This window comes from Callithrix jacchus, chromosome 21 (genome assembly GCF_049354715.1).
Source record: "Callithrix jacchus isolate 240 chromosome 21, calJac240_pri, whole genome shotgun sequence".
Classification (NCBI taxonomy): Eukaryota; Metazoa; Chordata; class Mammalia; order Primates; family Cebidae; genus Callithrix; species Callithrix jacchus.
In genome coordinates this window covers 42,699,971-42,721,434 of record NC_133522.1, presented here as the reverse complement: position 1 = coordinate 42,721,434, position 21,464 = coordinate 42,699,971, and the positions used below count along the sequence as shown (strand labels likewise).

Below are 21,464 nucleotides of genomic sequence, written 5' to 3'. Positions count from 1 at the left end.
TTTTCTAGTTACCTCTAAGTACCGTTTGAATAATAAATTCCGAACACTACCACTGCCCAGAAAATAAAACAAAATACCTGGTTATTTTACCAGACGATGTCTACAGAATTAATTATTTAGAATTTGCAAGAGATCAAATGACATTTGCAAAATTCAAGGAGAAAAAGTATCGACTTCAGAAAAATGAAAACTACCCAAATAAAATTCTGATTTTTGCCTAAGTTGGCTAGCCCTCAAAAATAAAGCAAAATTATAAGAGGTAATTAAGACAAATAAAAAGGTAATGATTATATTTATGTGTCAAGGATAAAAAGACTAAATTATTTTTGAAAAAGGAAACTGTATTTTATTTACTCATTCATATTTTAGATCCAGAACCAAAGAAAAGCAATAAAGTTGGTGAAAGACTCTTACAACCCACAATGCTGCCCCCATAAAAAATATTCCAAATTAATTTCTGGCCACAAATTCTATTTTTACAGCATGTAATTGAAACCAGATTACTTTCGGTTTTTCTAAGCCACCCCCCCCCCCCACCCCTAGAGAGGGAGCTGAAAAGAATGTAGCGTAAGTGAAACTTGAAAGATATACTTAAATTCTGCTGTCTCAAACACAGTTTGCTGCAAAAAGTCTTTGACAACTAAACTATCACTACCTTTCCCGGTGCTGAGGGTGAAAATCAGCATCTTGATTATAAGCCGAACTTTCAAGCTTCTAACTCAGCAGCAAAATACTTTCCCAACTAAACCTGTGATGTTCCAAAAATATAAACTATACAGCAATTTCTAAAGTTATAAATATCTTGGTGCTTTGGGCATGCTTGCTTAACTCCAAAAGCATTAAGGAGACACATTTAGTGAAAAAGTATCTCACAACCAGCTATATCTGGGATAACGAGGAAAAGAGGAAAATGATCATAATTAAATTCTAACAGTTGCCAGCAGTAGCTAAAAAAATAATATTCTTAATGAAAAACGTTGGGTATGCCTTCATAGCTTCAAATGACCTAATTCACTTACATGTATAATAACTGCAAAGATGCCCGTCCACACACCACTCCGGAATTAATTAAAGAAATGTAGCTTGGAGAAGTCTGGAGGTGTTGACTTTGCCAGCCAGGTTCTCACTGAAGTTCCCCAGCACTTAGTTGTCCCTGATATTAGTGTCACTTATAATATGTAGGAGTATGAAACATGCAACACACTCAGCTGGAGCTGGAAGTGAAGGAGGGGGAGCAGAGGCCGCCGGGGCAGGACTCCCAGAGCACCGTTAGCAGGCTAAACACACCATGTGCTTTATGTTGTAAAAGCTGGGGTTTCAAATATTCCCCGGGTCTTCTCTTCCCCAGGCAGAAATTTAAAAAAATAAACCACACTAGGGCATTTGGGGCAAGAGAGTTGTGAAAAGATCTGCTTTTTGGAAATGCAGAGCTCGGGCTGACTCGCCGACCTAAGTCACGGCATCCTGCAGCCAACATTTTTTTTTTTTTTACTTTTAAGTAAAACATAAACTAGAGGGCGGAAATGCAGAGCAGCTCATGGTAGGCATTTTTCGATGGCAGAGACAAATGACAGGAGAGGGGGGGAATGAATCGGGTCGTTGATGAGGCTCTGTAAAGGGCATTTGAAAGACCAGGATCTGTCCCCAGCCAGCGCCAACCACCCATCTGGAAATGGCGGGCTGTGCTCAGGGCTACCCGGGAGACCCGCAAAGCCCCTCTGCTGCCAGGGAAAAGCTGAGGTCAGGGACGGGTGCAGCTCCTGCAGGGTGAATGGCCCTGGGTTGGGGTGCTAAGCACCTGGCCCTAAACCAAGCAGGATCCTGGTGGCCTCACCAAGTTCTGGCTCCCCAGGTGGGCTCTAGAGCTAGGGCTCTAGGGTTAACCCCACTCCACCTCTTGCTGTGTGACCTTAGACATGTTATTTAACCTCTCTGTGCCTCAATTTCCTTCTCTAAAAAAAAAAAAAAAAAAAGGAGTTAAAAACAGAACCCAGTCAGGGGATGTTGGCTCAAGCCTGTAATCCCAGCACTTTGGGAGGCTGAAGTGGGCGGATCACTAGAGGTCAGGAGTTTGAGACCAGCCTGGCCAACACGGTGTAACCCTATTTCTGCAAAAATGCAAAAACTAGCCAGTCATGACAGTGGGTGCCTGTAATCCCAGCTACTCAAAAGGCTGACGCAGGAGAATCACTTGAACCCCGGAGGTGGAGGTTGGAGTGAGCTGAGATCACGCCATTGCACTCCAGCCTGGGCCACAGAGCGAGACTGTCTCAAAAAACATACAAAACCAAAACCAAACAAACCAAACAAAAAACGGGACCCACTCTGGGTGGGAGGGGAAGCCAGATGATCCGCTCAAGCCTGGAACTGAATGTGGCCCACAGTAAGCTCTGGAGAGCGCCCTTTAATGTTCTATTATCGATGCTGTCTATCCGTCCTCGCACCCCCTGCAAAAGGTGGCGGAATGCTTTGGAGCTCAGGGCAGCGCGATCATTCCTGCTGCTCCCGCCCTAGCACCTAGAGCAAGCTGGGTGGAAGCTGCCGAGGGACTTGAGGCTGGAAAGGACTTAACCGCGCCCGGGAGGCGAGGCGCCTTTGGCCTAGGTCTCAGGTGACCTGGGGAGTCCTGGGGCCTTCGGCAGGGTGTGGGGGCAGATGTAGGGTTAGGGTAGGGTTGGCCACAGGCCGCATCCGACACGCTAAGGGTCCATCCCGGAGCCCTGTCCCTCCGCAGTAGGGACTACCCCTATCCCCAGCCCCTCTGCAGCCTCTGGATCTGCCCGGGGCTCCTCCAGGAAGGAGCGCCTGTTAGGCTGGGGTGGGGGTCGGAGGGGAGCTTGCTGCGGCTGCGCTCCTCCCCTGGCTCTGCCGCTCTACCTGCAGCAAGTGCGATCCCAGCTCCTTGGCGACGCTGTCCAGGGGCCCGGTGCGACTCGGCTGTCCCCACGCATCTCCTAAACCTGAAGGAGGGAAGAAAGCAAATCCGTAAACTGCAGGGCCCAGCCCGATGCCTGGGCGCCAGGCCATCACGCGGAACCCCTGCACGCTGCCAGCCCTCCCCACGAGTCCCCCGCGTCCTCCAGTCGCCTCCCAGGCTCCGCAGCCGCCATCTGTGCTCTCGCAGTCGCTCCTTTGCCTTCGGTTAAGTAGGAAAAGGCCGAGGGAGAAATCCCCGTCGCGGCCCGCAGCCCAGGCGCCTCTGCGAACCTGCCAGGCCCACCGCTCCTTCGGGTCGCCCACGTGTTCATGGCCCTGAAATTGCCGTTTTATTTGAAACGCCACAAAGTAATCTAATCTGCTTTGAAATCGCCATTCTCGTGGCCAAACGGGGATATCGATTTGACCCGTAAATATTCCCCCAAGGACCCTCCTTCCCTCCCTCCGTTCTTTCCCTGCGTCTCTGGCAACTCCTCGTTTTCCCAAAGGCAGAGAGGCTGAGACAGAAAGTCCCTGCTGCCCAGGAGGCAGCTCTAGCCTTATAAAAAGCCCCCTACACGCTAAGCCTCGTGCTCCCCAACTCTCACTGGGGGCCGTGCTAGTGGTCCCCTTCCAATCCGAGAGCTTCTGCCTGGGAAGGGTATACCTGGGGACTCCCAAGAGCAGACTCCAATCTGCAGGCGGTGGGAGAGGGATGGGCCACAGGAAGAACTGGAAAGGGTCTGTTGTCACATAATTAGGGGCCCCGGGCCCCTCCTCTCAGCAGGCCTCCTGCTCTTCCTCACCACCTCCCCAAAGGCTGCCAACGAGTGTTCCGAACCAGGGGGACGACCCTGCCAACCAGAGCTCTCCTCCTGCTGCACCCTTGGCCCGGCCCGGCTGCTGCGCCCCGCGAGACCCCAGGCTTTTCCTGCACACTCTGAGGAAGCAGGAAAGCCAGGAGACGCAGTGGCGCTTAGCGTGGGCTGGAACAACCCCCGACCACTCCCCGCAATCTCTCTGCTGGGAGCCTGGCGGCAGACGTTCCAATGAGCGCCGTAGCTGCCGCACCAGATGGGGAGGGTCGGTGCACCGCCTGCACCCCAACCCCCCACCCACGACGCGTCCGCCGCCTCCCAGCCTTCGAGCCTAGCGCCTGCCCCCCACCCCGGAGCTCGGATCCCTGCGGAGTAAGCTCCCGGCTGCTGGCGTGTCCACTGCCCCAACCCTGCAGGCCAGGCCCAGCACCAGCCCGCTGCTTCCTGCCTGCTTGCAGTGCCTCGAGCACCGAACCAACTGCAGGACCCCCGACAGTGCAGGATACGGGGGATGGGGAACCTCACCAGCCAGGGAGATCCTGCAGACCGTTCCGGGGCTGCAAAGCCCTTCCTAGCGGGCAGCACCGAGTGGGTTCCCCAGGAGTCTCCCTGCAGTCACCCCGGACGCCCCGGGTCTTTCAGCGGTCTCCGGGAGCGCCAGGGACACCTCCACCGGCAGCGGGAAGGCTTCACAAAACCTTCCCTGTGCGGCAACTAAACACTTAAAAAAAAAAAAAAAAAAAAAAAAAAAAAAAAAAACTTTAAAAACCAGCAAACGAACAAAAAACCCCAAAACTATTCTGCAGCTAAAAAAGAGACGACTTTTAATTTCTTCTCCTGGGCTCAAGGATTTAGGGGCTTATCCTGGCTGAGGGGGTGGCTAATTTCACAAACTCGATCTCGAGAATACAATCACAGCTCATTATTCTGTGTCCCCAGCCTCCACCACGGGGGCAGAGGTAGCTTTTTAACCCCGGGAATCGCGCTCACCCCGCATCATCACCGTGATCACCGCGGCGCTCCCTGTGCTCTCATCAGCAGGCCCTTCCTCCCCGACACCCAGACACCCAGGCTGACAGCCTGGTGGCGGCAGCATTTACAATAGTTAAACCAGCAATGGCAAGGACCAAAATTTAAAGGCTCTGGGGTTTGGAGAAGACTTTACTAAAGACTTAGGAATTCTGATTTCTAAAAATGGACAAATGCACCCTGGTGATTGTCCTTTTCTCTGCTGCAGGGTCGTTCCTGGGGTTGGGCAGTGACCTGGAGCCACCCTCGCCTGTGCGGTGCTGAAGGTGAAAGTGGCACATGGGCCCTGGCTTCTTGCAAAGCCCGTGGCGGGAAGACTTGGGGAGAAATCTGCACCTAGGGAAATGAACCCCAGAACAGACTCTGCTGCCGGGATTCCCGAAAGCCCTGTCGAAGACTCTGGTTCTACACGCAAATGTGGGCACACGGGACAATTTTCTGCATAATTCAAATACCCGCACACTTCAAGAGAACTTGTTCTGTTCTACCATTACGGTTTTCCTGTAATTCCCCAAAGCCTCTGCTTTGCCGGTGGAGATTTGGTGCAAACGTCCCTTTCTGACCTGGTGGAGGTGGCCTGGCGCTAGATGTTCCTCCCAAGAACCCCCGTGTCTAGGCCACCCCACCCTCGGGCGGTGGCGCTGCCAGCTCTTCCATTAGGAACCGATGCGAACGAAATTTCTTCACTCAGCCCATAAAAATCTACTTTGGGCTGAATGCAGAGACTAAAAGATTTGTAACGAAAGAAAGTTGTCTTGGTATATAAAGCGATAGACGCTCCCGCGAAAGTGAGGTGCTGAGCACGTGGCCCTTATCTGGACCTAACCAAAGGCTTTAATTCAAAAATAGGGGGTGGGAAGAGTCTGGGCTAGGCACCTCGGGGTTAACGGCTCCCAGCACTCACTGCGCTCCTGGAGTAGCCAGGGGTCCCCAACCCAGCCTGTAGTTCCCTGCCGAGTAGTAGCGGGGTGGAGGGAGGGGTTCGGTAATGGGGGCTCCCTGCACCCCTGCAGAGCACTGCAGGACCTGTGGGGACTCTGTGCTATTGGAAGTCAGCGATGACCAGGTTGCTGGGACCCCCAGGGAGAAATGGAGGGAAAGGGAGCCAGCGCCTCCCTCCCCCCTTCCCCCCAGCACCTGTGTGTGCCTGTGGGTACCCACACCCTGCCTGCTGTTCCTCACACCACGGACACTGCCTCCAAGTGATCTTTCCTCTCCGGGAGCTGGCCCTGGGGGTAGCTCAAGCAAGATTCAGGTCACAGACCGCAAACAGAACCACACCGTGAAGAATATTTGGGAGCGAAGGGGGACAAAGGGCTTGCGCTGTGAGGCAGTTCCCCGCTCCTGAGGGACCTAAAGGAGACCTGTAAAGCAGGTACAGCCAGCCTCACGCCTTCACTGGGTGGTGGCTGGGACCGTGGGTCCAGCTGGGGAGACGGGTGTGGACTTTGGTAGGAACAGCAGGTTAGACGGCCATTCTCTCACTGCCCCTCCGGCAACCTCAGGTATCTAGAAACAGTGACAAAGACTCCTCACAGGGTTCTAGTGAATATCGAATGCGGTTAACTACAAGAAAGAGCCTGCCCTACTCCCAGCGCTCCACGGAAAATCGCACCTGGGAGTGTGGAAAATCTGGAACAGTTTGAGAACCCCCACCTGGGTACAGGGGTCTCACCTCCTCCGGCCTCCTCCTCCCCGGTTTAAGACGCCAGCTGGGCCCGTCTTTGGGGTCTGATCGCCAGAAGACCCAACCTCTAACCTCTATTTCTCACCTCTAAAATGGGATTTTGTGGAATTAAAGGAAGCGGCCCAGCCTGAGGCCCGGGTGTTTGCCACACTTGGTGCAGCCCACTCTGGCCTTCCCACCCCCTCCCTGCCAACAGCCTCTCCTCCCCCAATTACCACCCTCTCCAGAGGGAGCTGGGGAGGAGGGAAGGGAAAGGGGTGTCTATGGGGAGCGTGACCTCTGGAGCTTAGGCGGCCCTCTGAGGACGCTAGGTCACTCTTTCGGATTGCAAACCACTCCAAAGTCGAGAAGGATACGTGTTGGCAGGAGAGGAGGGCGAGGACCGGCTGCCTCTTCCACTCCCTGCTCCACTCAGCACACCCGGATCCTGGTGCTTTTTGCACTGGCAGCCTCTACAGCTCCCTCACCCTCGACCTCAGCGTTTACCACCCAGAAGCCGCAGCAGGACCCCCCGCAGGGGTGGTAGTCTCAAGGGGCTCCCCCGGGGACACCAGGCGCCTCGCACCTGCGCCAGGGCATAAGGAGGGAGTTTGGGGCCAGGTCCTCGCCTCGCCACTCTAGGACAGCCTACAGCTCGAGCCTCTAAGCCTCCTTTCCCCACCCAAGGACCCCAAGAAATTGTCACAATTCGGGGCACCTCTGAGGGCTTCAATCCTTCTCCAGTCTTGGGGCCTTCCTGTTCTCTCCCAGGTCCCTGAAAAGCCCGCCCTTGAGCCCTTTTCCAAACTGGGGATAGGGTGAGAAGGGGGTGGTCGTGGGAACACCCCAGCAGGCCTCCCACGGCCAACGGGGAGGGGCAAGGAAGGAGGCTCCTGGCCTGGCCAGGCTTGCCCACAGGTACCCTACTTGCTCTGAGGACAGACCGATGGTCCGCACCCCCAATGCCGGAGCCCAGACCCGGGGTGTGCGGACGCGGCCCCAGCAGCCGCTGGCTCCGAGAAGGTCGGCACCCACCACCACCGGGAGGCTTCCTTTCCACCCCGGGGGGCCAGGGATTCGGGTCCTCCTGCAGCCCCGCACTGAATCTGAAGCGCTCGCTCCAGTTTCTCGCCTCCAACGAAAGCATAGGCCTGTGCCCTGGTGTCCGCTTTACCACTTCCTGGATTGTCCCCTGTGCGCCAGAGGGCTTTCCCTCTGGGATCCCCGGTTGCAGCCCGGTAGGCTTCAAAGCAGAGACGGGGAAAGGTTTGTAAAAATCTACATTGTTCTTTTAATAAATCTGCATTTTTTTTTTTCGGTGGTAGACAGCGGCCTCAAGCCTATGATGCCATGACGTCTATAGGGTAAGTTTCTCTTCACCCAACTCTCCAAATCAAGTTGTTTCAATCTGGGAAACAATTTCTAAGATAACCTGGCTTTGCCCGGCGTGCTCAGTGGTGATGGGCACCTGCAGCTGAATTTAAACCCAAAGGCTCCTGGTCACTGGAAGAGTTCAGACCTTGAACTCCAACTCTTCTTGTGTGGGCCAATGGCAGTTTCTGGAGAAGCAATTCCTTCTGCCTCTTTCACTCGCACACGTCTTGGGTCTTTCAGGTTGGGGAAAGGGAGAAGGGGAGATTCAACCTTGGTTTCCAAACTTCACTACTGAGTCTGGTTCTGGGACCAGTCGGTTGTGCCAGGTTGGTGGTGGCACTGCTGAGTCTGGTGCTGGAGATGCTTCTTCCTACCTCTGAGAAGCAGAGGCTGCCCTGGGTTCTGCTGCCTGTGGTCAGAGCAGCTACAGCCAGGGAGCAACTGGAGCTCACCTGCCCCAGAGCTTTCCCAGTTTCCAAAGCCCCTCTCTCCAGAAGAGAAGGCCACACTTTGCAGGAGGGCCACCTAACCAAGTTTCGAGCCCATGTCCAAAGCCAGCCTTGCTCTTCTGTCCTCTTCCCCATCCTATCTACCTCCCATTTACTAATTCACTGTTGAAGCGGTGAAAAAGCAGCCACCCAGAAAGCGGGGGTCTTCAAAGTCCGGGCAGTGAGTCCCCCAGCTCTGCCATTCAAGATTCCTTTAACCCAAGGAAGATCCGGAGCTCACAGGGAGGGGTGAGTGGCGTAGGAACAACACTTAGCATTCCACCCTTGGGCACAGTTCTGCCTGTACGACCTCACCCTTCATCACAGCAAACTTGTGCATCCCTAACGGGCCCATTTTGCAGACAAGGAGACCAAGACCGAGCAGCACAGCCTGACAGTGGGGCCTCAAACCTGGCTATAAACGTTTAAAAGACCCCCAAGCCCTCAAACTGGTTATTGAGTTGGGTGGTTACCCTGGCTCTGGTGGCCTCCCTCTGAGCTCTTCTTTCTGTTTTGCCACCTGAGGAGATCTGGGTTAAAGGGGCAGAGGCTGGAAGCCACCTGGGTGCAGCAGGTTGAGAACAGGCCCCACAGGACTCCAGTGGCAGCAACTGGCCTGCTATTGCCCTTGCTATGGGGCCTTAGGAAAAAGCTGTGTCCTGTCTGGCCTCAATTTCCCCAGGCATGAAGTGTTAATCTGGTGATTCTTGCAGTTTTTTAGGACTATGCTATATATATTTTTTTCTTCCAGAGTTCTAAGTTGGTCTCTAGATTCTTTACCCCATAAATCTGCTTGCTCTCAGGCAAGACCACCCTTGCCAGATTAATGCCTCCTGGGTCTTTTTCACCTTGCAGTTGAGAGCCTGAGGCGATCTGGGAGTCCTTGCCACAGCCCGGGACCACCCCGGCCCTAAACATTCCTAGGGCCACCACCCTGACCCTGGCAACTCAGACAGACGCCATTCCAGCCCTGCAGCCATATCCGCCCTGGCAGAAACAAACCAGATTCCCCGAGAAGAGGTTAAATCGATCAAGATGCCATTCCATTGCCACTCTTTGGAGCTACTGGAAGGGTTACTACTCCAGTTTGCATAATGGAGGTCTTTCTAAATGCATCTTCTTCCTCTGCCCCAAGCTCCCTGCTTCCCTACTCCTCAGCCCCAGACTGACGTGACCCAACGGAGTTGCCACCCAGCGCTGCAGGACCCAGACCCCAGAGCGGTCCTCAGGAATTCCAAGGATGCGTGTCCACCCCTCCAGGTCTGCCCCTACCCCAGGCACAGCCCGAATGGAGCGGGGAGGAACTAGGTCACTGCTCCCTTCCCTTTCTGAGGAGGACCCTACAGGTTCAGGGCCTTTTCCAAAACTCTAGGGCCTTCCAGAGTGCCAGCTTCCAGGGTCACCCCCGCAAAAGACACACAGGAGGTCCCTCAACTGCTCCCAGACCTGCCACCAGGGCAAGTTGCTCAAGGCCTGAACCCCAGAAGGACCACCGCGCACACACTCAGGGCTCAGCAATCCTGAGTCCAAATGCCTGGAGACCTGCTTTCCAGAGCCAGAGCGCACAGACCCGGTTTAAAGGCGGCTGAGCCGGACACGCACCACTTCGTAGCTTTTAACAGGCTCTCCGGGAAACCCCTCAAACACCGAATAGCTTTGAGCAGACCTTTTCTCAGCCCTCCCTTACTCATTTCTGGTTTAATGGAAATCATTGACCACAAATCATTTAATCTTTGGGTTGTTTCTTCGAAAGCTTTTTTTTTTTTTTTTTTTTTTTTTTAACTTCCAAAGGGGGCAGAGGGCAGTAAAGAAGGCTGGAACCTTGCGATTCCACACCTGCTTTGTTGCATGCGGTTAAGAAACTGCTAATCCCAGCAAACCAGTTACCCCAGGTGGGAAGGAGACTCATAGAGCAGAATGCTCTTTTAATTTCCCTTGAAACTTCAGCCGGAGTGGAATCCTCCCTACTTCTCTGCCAAGGCCCGTAGCGACCACCTTGGGCAACAGCTCTCAGCGGGAGGGGCTGGGACAGGGGCGTCTTTGCCTCATTCTGGGTAGGAAAGGGAGGAACCTGCGGCCGGCTAAAGGACTGCTGCGCCGAGAGGAGAGCGCCCTGCGGCCGCGCGGTAGTGCCGGGGGTTCCCGAGAGGCCAAGGGTCCACTTCCAGCCCCCTCCGCTGCCCAGTGAGCCCCGGTCCTCCCGGGCCTGGCTCCCGGGCCGGCCCGCTGCGGGGTTGGAGGCCGCGCTTGCAGACCGGCCCTCCGCGCTCCACCAGGGAGGAGCTGAGAAGCGCAGCTCCAGACCCAGCGGCCAGCAAAAATAACAGGCTTGGCAGCGCCGAACGCAAAGGGTCGAACTTTCCGATTTCTAGTAGAGCGCCTGGCAGGCGCTCTGGAGGCGTCCTGTGGCCTAGGGACACCTGTCACGACCATCCGGCGCCCTGCGGCTGAAGTTGTCTCCCTACCCCGGCGCTGGCTCCCCGGGCTCCAGAGGCCGGTGCACCCCTCCCAGCTCCTGGACCCAGAGGTCTCATTAGACCCCAGAGTAGCGCGCCTCCCAGCAAAGCAAAATCCTTCCAGCCTGGCCGCAGCGACCCGGCTGCTGGAGGCAGAGGCGCTGGAAGACGCTCGGCCAGGAAGCCTTGGGACACCAAAAACGAACGCTGTGGTGACCAGGCCTTCCTGAGACCTGCTGCTTGGAGGTGCCTGGCTGGGCGGCCACCGTCACCAGCAGCAGCCAGCGTGGGCCGCGGGACAGTCCACCCAGCGCGCCACCATTTATTTCTGTTCCGAGTCTTCGGAACCGCGTGTCCCACACCCCTGGCCCACGGTGGCACATTTTCAGTCCTAAAAAGAACTGCAGCGCTCAGCTCCGTCTGCCATTTTTTAATTAATCGGCCCCCTCGCTTTCAGCCGGATCTCAGCTCACCAACCCGGGTTGTCTCCTGCCCTGACCTCCCGCGCCCCAGTCTCACTCCAGCCGGCGAGGCTCCGGCTCCGCACAAATGCTCACTCTGCGGCCTTAGCCCGTAGTGCCTGGGCCTCTCCGTGATCCCCGCTGACGCCCAGCGCGTGGAGCAGACCCTCCTTCACGTCCTCCAGGAACAGAAAAGAGAGGGGGGATGAAGAAAATATAGAGGGAATTGTAGAAAGAAAGAAGGAAGGAGGGAGAAAGAAAGGAAGGAATAGGGGAAAGCAAGCAAGCAAAAACAAAACCAGGGTGAACTTCCAAAGAAAGGAAGAAAGGCAAAAAAGGGAAGAAAACAAACCAGTGCACTGGCAAAGGAAGGGATGAGGGGGGAGGAAGGAAGGGGCGAGAACGAAAGGAAGAGGAAGAAAGAAAATCATAAAGAAAGAAAAAATAGAGAGAGAGAGAGAGAGAGAGAGAGAGAGAAAACAAACCAAACCAGAATGCCTTGGCGGAGAAAGGAGGAAAGGCAGAAAGAACAAAACCAGAAAGAACTGGCGCGCCGTGCGGGCTTGGGGACCGCTTGCCCTGGAACAATTCGTAATTCGCTCCCACGCAGCCCAGGAGAAGGTTTGGCCGCCTCGGCCCTGGCCCTTCTACCCAAGCCAGCGCCGAAGCCGAAGACCCTCACGCAGCCTCCCTCAGACGGCCCAACTCTGGACGCCAGGCCGCAGCAGCCCCTCCGGGAGAACCGGCTTGCGCTTCCCGCCTGGGCCGAGGCCGCCGGGCTCCCCAGCGTCCCGGCCGCCCACCTGCGGCCTCACCTTCGGGGAAGACGGCGCGCATCTTCAGGTAGCTAGTGGTGAGGCGAATGATGGATGCTTTATCCAGCTGCGAGGTGATGGCCGACGGCAACGGGAGCAGCTTGGCCAGCTCGTAAAACTCGCCATTTTCCTTCTCCCTCCTGGTCTTGGCCGCATTCTTGGACTTTTCCTTCATCGCGCCTCAGCTCCGGGCATATTAAACCCGGCCGTGCTCCAGGCCCGCGGAGCCTCGCTCCGGCGGCGGGGATGGGGAAGGGGGCGCCGGGAGCCAGATGAGTCCACGACGAGGAGCGCAGGCAGGTGCGCTGGGCCTCCCGGGGCTCCGAGATGCCTCCCTGCAGCCGCCAGGCCTGAGTTCCGAGCAACCCGGCGGCGCCTCCCCGCGCTCCGCCCGCCGCCGACCGGGGCGCAGCCTCCTCCGGGCCGGACAGCCCCAGGGCACCAGGATCCCCGTTCCTGCTCGCTCCTTCTGGCGCTTGCTTCCCCCCTCCTGCCTCGGCCTTCCTGGGGGTGTGGGGGCGGCGGGCACGGAGGCGGAGGCTCTGCTTACTCCTTCTCTGAGTGTTCGCACCGGCTGCGGCGAGGCCCCTCCGGATCGGAGGGCGGCAAGGGCGGCAAAGGCGGCGGCGGCCGCGGAGCCATGGAGCGGGAGGCGAGCGGAGGGGAGTGGGCCGAAGGCGGCTGGGGCCTGGCCCGGGCCCGGGCGCGCTCTCCTGCCCTTTTTGGCGGCTTCCTGTGCCTTGAGACGCAGCGCTGGAACCCGCGGTCTGTGGCGAGGCGCAGCAGTTTCCCGGTCCACGTGCGGCCGAGCCGCGTTTGTTTATGGCGGACCCGCCTTCGGGCGGAGCACTGGCCGCTGGGGTCCGGGGAGGGGGGGGCGGTAGGGGGGAGGGACCGCGGCGGGGGCGGGGGCGGTGAATCTCGCCTCCGACCCCGCCGCGGCCCTGGAGTTACAGGCGCGCCTCCGCGTCGCTGCCTCCAGGGACTCCCGGGAGAGACCCGCGCGCCCCCGGGCTCGGGGAAGTCGCGGTGAGTGCACACGGCGTGCCGCGGCGACCTGCTCCTGAGCGCCGGTCGCCGGACCCGGGAGCTAGGATGGGCGGCGGGGAGGGAGAGGGAAGTAGGGGTGCCAAAGCGTCCCCTGTGGCTCTTGGGCAGGTCACCAGCAGGCGCGGCCGAAAGGAAGCAGCGCCATTCGCCGGCAAGGCGCCCTGAGGGGGAGGACCGAGCCCTCCGAGCGAGCGCTGGTCCCAAGTCCTCGCCCTCCCCGCCTCGCAGGTCCAAGAGCTGAAAGGGTGAAAGCCAGGAGTCCCCCTCCACCCCATTTCACACAAGAAAACGGCATGAGTGGCTCCGAAGTGACCCTCTGCCCTTTCTGTCCTCGAAACACTAAGGTGAATAGGGACAGTCGCATTCTCAGGACGAGTGGAAGGCCGCTGGGGCGCGCAGGCCAGGGAAAGGGAGGGGCCGGGGAGCCCAGCCTAGCAGTGAGGCCTCTCCCAGGGCGCCGGAGAAAACAGGGCCCAACTGCCCGGGCAGCCGCGCAGCCGGATCCAGAGCAGCCGGAATTTTGGGGAATCGCCGCTGGGTGGGCACTTAAGGGCGAAAGTCTCTGAGCCAGGTCACAGGGTGGGCGCAGGTGGGGCCCATTGTAACGGGGCAGAAGGCAATTGGAGAAAGAAGGCACCATTGAAGACGCGGCCACCGGGCATTCCGGAGCTCTTCTTCAGGTTCGCTTTGGACCTAAAGAGTCCTTTTGTCACGCCTCTGTCCTCTCCTGTCCGGCTCCTGCAGCCTGGAAATGGTGTGCGGCCCAGAGTCCTCTGCGCACCCCTGCCACGGCGGTCTCATAACCCCACCTCTTCCAGGAGTCCAGCTTCCCAAGCGCCCCAGTCCAGAGACAGGCGCAGAGGATGCAGGGCAGTTCTTTCCTTGGCGTCGACATTTTGTGGGACTCTCGGCCGTGTGCCGCAGGGTACAGAGCTGTGGGGCAGGGTGGTGCGTGACCTGGAGGTCAGGACGGGCCAGGAGTACGCCGGGCTGCGGGCGCGGGCGCAGAGATTTGGGTGCCCGACGTCACCGCTCTCGCCACCGGCCCAGGATCAAAAGCCTGCTGCTCCGAAAATTCGCTGTCAGACAGCGACTGAGTACCCCCTTCCCTTCCCTTCACCAGGAAGGCCTGGCTTTCGGCAACCGTGCCTGTAGCTGTAGCTGTAGCTGTCCCTTTTCCCGGGACCCCTTTTAAGGTCAAAAGTTCGAAGGCGTTCGAAGCGGCGCAGGCTCCCTCCAGGGACTGGAAGGTGTGCGCAAACCCCGGCTCGCCCCTTGCCTGTCTAGCCCCTTGCGAAGCCCAGATCGTGGCCAGAGCTTGCTCGCAGGCGAAGTGCTCCGAAACCGCGATGCCACGCGAGCCGGGCGCACAGAGGAACACGCTTTCCTTTGGGGTTTCGGATCCAGAAGGGCTTTCCTTTGCAGCGGCTTGAGCAGAGGGCCGTGCGCGAGCGGCGTGGGTCTGCAGTGCTCAAGCCGGAGGAGTTGGGCCCACCTCGGCGCCCAGGATCCGGCGCCTGGCTGCGCTGACAGCTGCCGGCTCGGGGCCTCTGGGAGAAGGCGCTCCAAGAGGTTAGAGGCTACCGACCCGGCCCCCGCCGCAGCTTCCGCAGGCGGCCCCCGAGCCCGCTCTGGCACCTCCTGGGCTTCGGGAGGATTTAACGCGTTTCTCACCCCCACGACTTCCGACCCTCAATTATGGACCGCGGAGAATTCCTCTCGGGCTTGAAAGGGATTACTCAGATGGCAGAAACATGGCTAAGTGGAAGTGGGAGAAACCTGACAAGTAACAAGAACGGAAACTTTCCTCAAGGCAAATTTCCCGGATTTTACGGGAAAGCGCACTTGTCTTCCCAGGCGCAGCCTCTGTTCACGCGTCCTCAAGACGGGTTCGAAGAGTGCGCTTGGGAGGTAGCGCAAGGCCGTGTTTGAAGAATGGAAGATACTTGGGGGTGAGATAACCTCCAGGCCCAACGCCAGCTCAGCAGCTGCCCAAGCACATCCTTTCGCCGTATACACAGCTGTGGGTCTGGGGTCCCTGACAGCACCACGCCAAGTACCAAAAGTATTCGGGCACCGCACCTCGAGGCTTCCCAGGTAGGAATGACAGTGATACCGCGGTGGAATCGGGAAGGAAGAACCCCAGCTCTTGGTGGGGCCGTCCCGGAGCTCTCCCTGCCTGAAGGGGAGCCTGGGACCCTCGGAAAAGGACTCTTAAAGCGAACACCCACAGGCCCTATGTGGGACACTTAGTAAGCTGGACGCTCTATTGGAATGGAAAAGTACTGGGCAGGCGCTCACTGGACTCCTCAGGAGCAGCGGCGGTGACAGCAGGTTGGGACAACTCCTACGTCTCTCTCTTCTGGCGCGGGGAGAAATTTCGGGTCTGGGCATTCGGCCTAAAGCCGAAGGCCCAGCTCAGAACGCCCGGACCAGCCTCGCGGGCCCCAGGGGGGAGGTACAGATGCAGCGCCACGAGTCCGAGGCACCGTCAGATATGGCGGTTCACCCACTGGCCCCGAAAGAGCTTGCAGAGTCGGGAATGAAAGGTGGCTGGGTGCTGGGGAAAGGCGGCGGGGAGAGGGAGCGGAGGCACTGGGGTCTGGAGCTCCCAGGGCGTCCCTACCCGCAGTCTGTCCTGCGGCGCGTGCGAGCAAACCGCGGCTTACCCCACCTGTTAGAAATTTTCCATTAGGAAACTTATCTGGAAGAAATTCAGGCCCCACGAGGAACGAGGCGGGGCGGGATCGTCTCACAGCTGCTTGGATTTTCCGCTTCTGATGCTCCGCAACTCTTTTTCCCCAGGCGGCGCCCGCGCCTACCTGAGATCCATCCCCAGCGGAAACCGACTTTCGAGAGAGATCTAGGGAAGAACTCCCAGCTGTTACCCTCGGGATGGGAAAGGCTGTTGTTGTGGCGGCGGGAGATCAGAGACCTTGTCACTAACGAGGTGGGGGAGGGGAAAGAATTTCCAACCTCTGAAGTGGAGTTTAAGAACTTTCATCGCCCCAGCAAGCAGAGGCAACAGAAAATCCAGGACTGTGTTAATTCAAGCCTATTTGGTTTACACACCCTTGTCTACACCCGCAATCAATTACGATATAGTTATGCCAGAAAAGTCCGCTTGGTCCAGCATCACATATATGACCATTTCATGGCTAGGAGGATTTTTGGTCTGGACTATCTGAAAGACTTCCTCGATTTTTCACTCCTTTCCTTGTGTAAACCCTGTGGAGACGTCACCAACTGTCCTCGGGGTCATTGGTACTTCCAAAAAAAGCGGGGGGGGCAATCGCAGTATTGCTACCCACTGTTTCCAAAGAATTCCAGGTATGCAGAGCAAGTCCGGAATAATGTATTCCTCCGGAGACCAAGAGAGTAATTCGTTGTCTGCTGTTTCCCCAAGTAGGAGAAAGAAATTTATGTCTCTTTTTTGCTTGTTTTAATAAATTGCTTCACTGGAAGTTACTCCTTTAGAGAAAGTGTTTGCTTTTAGGTTAGTCAACTTTTCTGATTATCTCCTTACCTGCAGCAAGCCCGGGCAGATCTGCCTGTGTGCCCTGGTCTAGAGCTCCCATTGCTCCAAAGCCATCAGCCGCAATTGGCAGACCTCAGCTCTGTCTCCGTCACGAGAGAAGAGGGAGGGATGGAAGAATGCCAGGGGTTGGGGATTACGCCCACTTCCTGGGCAGCCTGAAGCTGATGGTCTTGGTTCTTCTCCTTGAACTCAGGTGTCTGGGATAAATTCGGGCTCTGGGGTTGGGAGCGAGAGAGGGTCTGCAGTCAGTGCTTCTTGTCTCAGGATTTGCATAGCTGCTCCCCGCTTCTCTATCCCCCTCAAGCCAATACTTTTAGGGGAATAAAAATGGTGTCCCTGGTAGTTCATGATAGTGATTAATTAATGATAGTGACTAGCAAACTCTTTGAGAGAGACCAAAGCTGCACCTGAGTCGCCACACCTTCCTTCTATTTTTACCTGGGGATGAGGGTTGAGTCCTTTCCTCTGCATTTTCCTTTCCTGCCTCCCAAGCTCTTTGTCTCTGGTCCCTGAGAAGGCTTCGGGACTTCAGTGGGCCCCTTACAATACACAGACATCCAGTGGCCTTCAGTGAGGGTGGGGACCCATCTGGGGCACTCAGGGTCGGCTCCCTGGGCCTGGCCAGGTATTCTGGGGAAAAGGACAAGGACAAGGGAGTCCAGCGTCCAGAGCCGACCTCCTGGCACTCCCCTCGACCCCCACGACCTGGCGCCCTCTCCCAGAGGGCTCTCGGCCCAGCTTAACGGAAACGTCGCCTCAAAGTCCAGGGTTGGGGAGACGCTGCACATCTGCTCCCTAGCGAAGCCCTGCTTTCGGTTTAGAAACATCCCGACGACTTCCAGGGAGCCCAAGACTCGTCTGTAAACCCCTGCGCTGGAGGAATCCTAGCCTGGTGTGCACTGAAATTCCTCAGAGGTTACATATTACCCACCGCCTCGAAATCTGAAAACCGATTAGTTCATTAACAACGTAGGGAATCGGCCCCTCAAAGATATGAACCAAAAACTCCCATTTAAGAAACAAAATCTATCCACCTCAGATAAATATTTCTGTACATCAAGAAAAGCACAGACATACGGGGCTCATATTTTTTTCCTAAGCATATAATAATTGTGATAGCCAACCCTTAACATAGAATAGGGCTGCTATAGTCCTTTAAAGACACAGGCTCATTGATTTAAAATATATATATAGGTGGTCTCTTTGCAAAGCAACGCTATCAGTGAGGAATCTACTTCCTAATCTCAACAAATCTGTAAGAAGAGGCACGCTCATTCGTTCGAGGTTTAAAGAGGGAAAGTTACTGAAAGGGCGGCGTGCTGGCGGGCGCGCTGGGTTGGCCCCTCCAGCCAAGCTGGGACTAGGCGTGGACATTTTCCCGCTTCGAGCGGATTTTTCTTTTACTTTCTTTCTTTTCTTTTGAAGGCCAGCGTGAAAGGTGAGTTTCCTGAGACGTGACTGTCGGGGAGCCCATTCATCCCTTCCAGGAGGAGGAGACGAAGCCCACGGCCGAGGGCTGCTCCGGGTCAGAGGTTCCGCCGCGCAGGGCGAGAGAAAGCCAGATTTCAGATCGGAGCGGCGGCGGGGCCACGCCGGGCGTAGGGACAGCACCCAATCTGGTCAGGCCCTGAAGCGTTGGCACTGGGGCGGTGACGAGTACGGGTGGCCAACTCTCCCGGCCCTAGGCCACACATACCTGGGCCTCGGGAGCTGCGGGCCACACTCGGGCACGCGGCAAGGGCGGCTGGAGCGGGCGCAGTGGCAGGCTTCCCGGTGGCCAGGAGTCTAGTTAATTCCGCGAAGGGGCTCGGAACTCCACCCGTAGCCTCGGGCGCCCGCTTGGGGGATTATTTCAGAGATACAATTCGTGGGCGTCGGGATCCTCCCTTTTGCGCAAAGTCTCGGGACCGCCCGCGTGGTTAGAAACGCAGGCCGGGCAGGTGGGCGGAAGGGGGCGCAGTGTGCAAGGCCGCACAAGCGGCTCGCGCACCTGGAGGAGGGATCGTTGGGTGCGCGCACACAACCCTGGTAGGGAGCTCAGTGCGTATCCCACCACGGTCTTGTGCGGTGTTAGGGCGACTGTGCGTGGCGCTCACATGCGTGCCTGGGGCCGGGCGGGCGTCTGTCCCGGCCCCGACGCGGGCAGCCGCTGCCCATCTCCCATCCTCCCTCTCCCTCTCCGGCCAGCCCCCTCTCCGCCCCACCCTCCCCAGTTTCTTCCCGCTGGGGGAGAAGGACCAGGGCTGGGACCCCTGTGGGGCTGGCGGGAGACCGGAACTCACAGCAGGTGGGTACTGAGATGTTTAGTGAGAATCAGAAGCCAGTGCTTTCTTAGCTTCGCCAAAGCCCCAGAGGTATACCCAGCTCTCGCCTACGTCCTGCTCTGAATCCATGCGCTGGAAGTTCACCCTTCTCCGGGGAGACCTGGCGTGGTCCCCGATTGGGGAAGAAGAAGGTCCAATGCCCGCCACTGTCCCTCGCCCCTACACTGAGCCAGAATTCCTTCTAGGCGCTAAAGCAAATCCCGAAGCAGTCAAGGAGGGCAGCACATTTTCCTGTAAAAGGAAAGACTTTAAATTATCACCTTTTTCAGCTTAAGAACATTTTTTCCTGGAGATAGCTTCGGCTGCTAACTACGGAGTGACTTCGAACCGTGTGGTCTACGAATAATTTTGGTACCGACTTCAGTCCTGTCTTCGTTTTACAGAGGACGGAAACAAAATAATCGTGGTGATTGCACCATCGCCCTTTCCACGCTGCGAGTGTAGACTAAGACTTTAACCTAACAACGGAATTCTTTTCGGTGCTTCTCTCCCACAAGCTTTTGAAGCAGGCAGAGTGAGCCCTGGGGCTCCTTCCTCGGAAGGGCACACAGATTTGCGCAGTCGGGGTCCCTTCTCCTGGTTTTCCTCTTTAAGGGAGAGGCGGTCGTGGTGCGAGTGTGCGCAGGGCTTACAGGGGTTGGGCGAGTGCCACTCCGCTCCCACAGTGGAAGCCAATTAAGCCGCTTTATTATGATGCGAGAGACTTATGTTCAATCTTGGGTTTGATTTTGGAGAGGTCCTCCTATTTGCCAGGCCACGCACTATTGACATACCTAATTTTGAATAAATACAAGGAAAAAAAAAGGCACGGAGGTGTCGCCGTGGGAGGAGGGCCGTTCAGTGACACAGGTAGACGCTCGCTTCCTCTGGCAAAGCAGCGCGTGCCACGTTCGACTTGCTCAGGAGCTCTCGACCCTGGATGGAAAGCCACAGCCTCCAATTCCTTTTAAAGAATCTAAACAAGGTGGAGAGTCCTGGAATACTTCTGTGTGAATTTGCTTTATTCCTGGATAGTTGGGAGCTGGGGAAGGAAAAAGATCAGCGCTGTAGTTACCCATGCAAAAGTAATTTTTGTGTTGATTGGAGTCTACTTAAGGTAATTGAACAGAAAATACCTCCCTGTTTGAGCAACATTAAGGATGCTCCATTGAAAGCTACTTGGCTTACTTATATTTCTGTTTAGCCTGATCCCTAGTCCTCATTTTTGAAGAAGCTGTCAGTTCTGACAAATGAAGGAAAGTGGTCTCCAGGAGAGATACACGTGCCAGGAGCACTTGAATCCCACAGCTGACTCCACCCATCTGTTCTTTGAGATCATGTCACTTGCACCCTACTTGACTGAGTTTCAGTAGTTGGATTTTCTAAAAGTAAATCTCAGAAATGGAAATTCATACTCATTATCTTGCACAAACATTTTAATTTCTTAGTGGCCTGAGTTGAGCCAGGGAGCAAGAACGCTTCCTGCTGTAGCCACAGTGGTCCCTTAAAAGCTGCATAACATCAGCTGAGGATTAGAAAGGCAATAATTTAAACACAGGGAAAATTCCTAGCTTCAAGAAAAGAAAAAAGGCTCCAAGTGAAGTTACAAAATTTGTACAAAACTCCTTTGAACAATTATTTGACAGTAAACGTCTTTTTCTAGCTATGTTTGCTGATCTGAATTTCTCAGCCACAGTTCATGTGTGAACCATGAGACTCTTGTTCTCAGCAAAGATGACTAATGGATCTTTTAGAAATCCATGCTTTGATTTCCCGTGTTAGCCGTGGAAGTTGCTTCAATTGGATAGTTTATGTGACAGCTGTCAAGAGAACTTTGGGTAAAATTTGTCAGGAGTATCTCTAAAAACATTATTCATAATTAAAAGCTGATTCATAGAAATCACCAGAAAAATTATGGCACATTATGTTCAAACATGTTTTTAGGCCATGTGGAATAAATAAAATCATTATGGTCTGACTAATACCCCCTCCCAACCTTCCTCTCACGGTGCCAGGAAGTCCTGATACAGCTTCGTAGATTTCAGAACAGCCTGTGTGACATGAGCCAGAAAACATCTGTGTTTTCTCCAGGTATTTTCTCTATTGATAATGCAAGTTACAAGTCTGTTCTTTAAAAGATAACTGAATAGTGTAGCCCAAGGGCTTGGGAAGGCAGCACTGAAAGGATTATCTTTGATAACTTTAGGATTTTTTAAAGTGGGGAGAAAGACTTTAAGAAAACTCCATGTGGTATAGTCTGAAAGACCGAGTAAATCCCCGGGCACATAGACCCACCTTGTTATAGGCCAGCTGATGTGCCACAGGTTTTTGACATCTTCGTGGTGAAATTCCCAAGAGCAATCTTTTTTTCTTTTTCTTTGAGACAGTCTTTCTGTGATACCCAGGATGGAGTGCAGTGGTACCATCTTAGTTAACTGCAACCTCCATCTCTGGGGTTTGAGTGATTCTCAGCCTCCCGAGTAGCTGGGACTACAGGCGTGTGCCACCACGCTGGCTAATTTTTGTATTTTTAGTAGAGATGGGGTTTCA

At 55.7% G+C, this 21,464-nt stretch overlaps 1 protein-coding gene and 1 long non-coding RNA gene across 6 annotated transcripts in view; one reads left to right on the top strand and one right to left on the bottom strand.

The window, feature by feature from the left end:
- The window catches only part of SIM2 (SIM bHLH transcription factor 2), a 53,484-nt gene extending 40,669 nt beyond the window's left edge, over positions 1-12,815 (bottom strand). For 2 of the 5 annotated variants that reach the window (XM_008986653.5, XM_054249073.2), the window contains exons 1-2: positions 12,024-12,815; positions 2,878-2,960 (exon numbers count right to left, since the gene is read on the bottom strand). In XM_008986653.5, the coding sequence (XP_008984901.2) occupies positions 2,878-2,960; positions 12,024-12,198 (258 nt within the window). In that variant the 5' untranslated portion in view covers positions 12,199-12,815. Of the gene's footprint in view, positions 1-1,019; positions 2,705-2,877; positions 2,961-3,583; positions 3,933-4,259; positions 4,493-12,023 lie in introns of those variants that run through there. The other 3 variants (XM_054249074.2, XM_078358638.1, XM_054249075.2) reach the window with 3 other exon arrangements.
- Positions 12,816-14,154: 1,339 nt separating this feature from the next.
- On the top strand, positions 14,155-16,555 carry LOC118149984 (uncharacterized). The gene is made up of 2 exons (XR_013530621.1): positions 14,155-15,407; positions 15,879-16,555. It is a non-coding gene; the product is annotated as an uncharacterized LOC118149984 (long non-coding RNA).
- Positions 16,556-21,464: the final 4,909 nt, after the last annotated feature.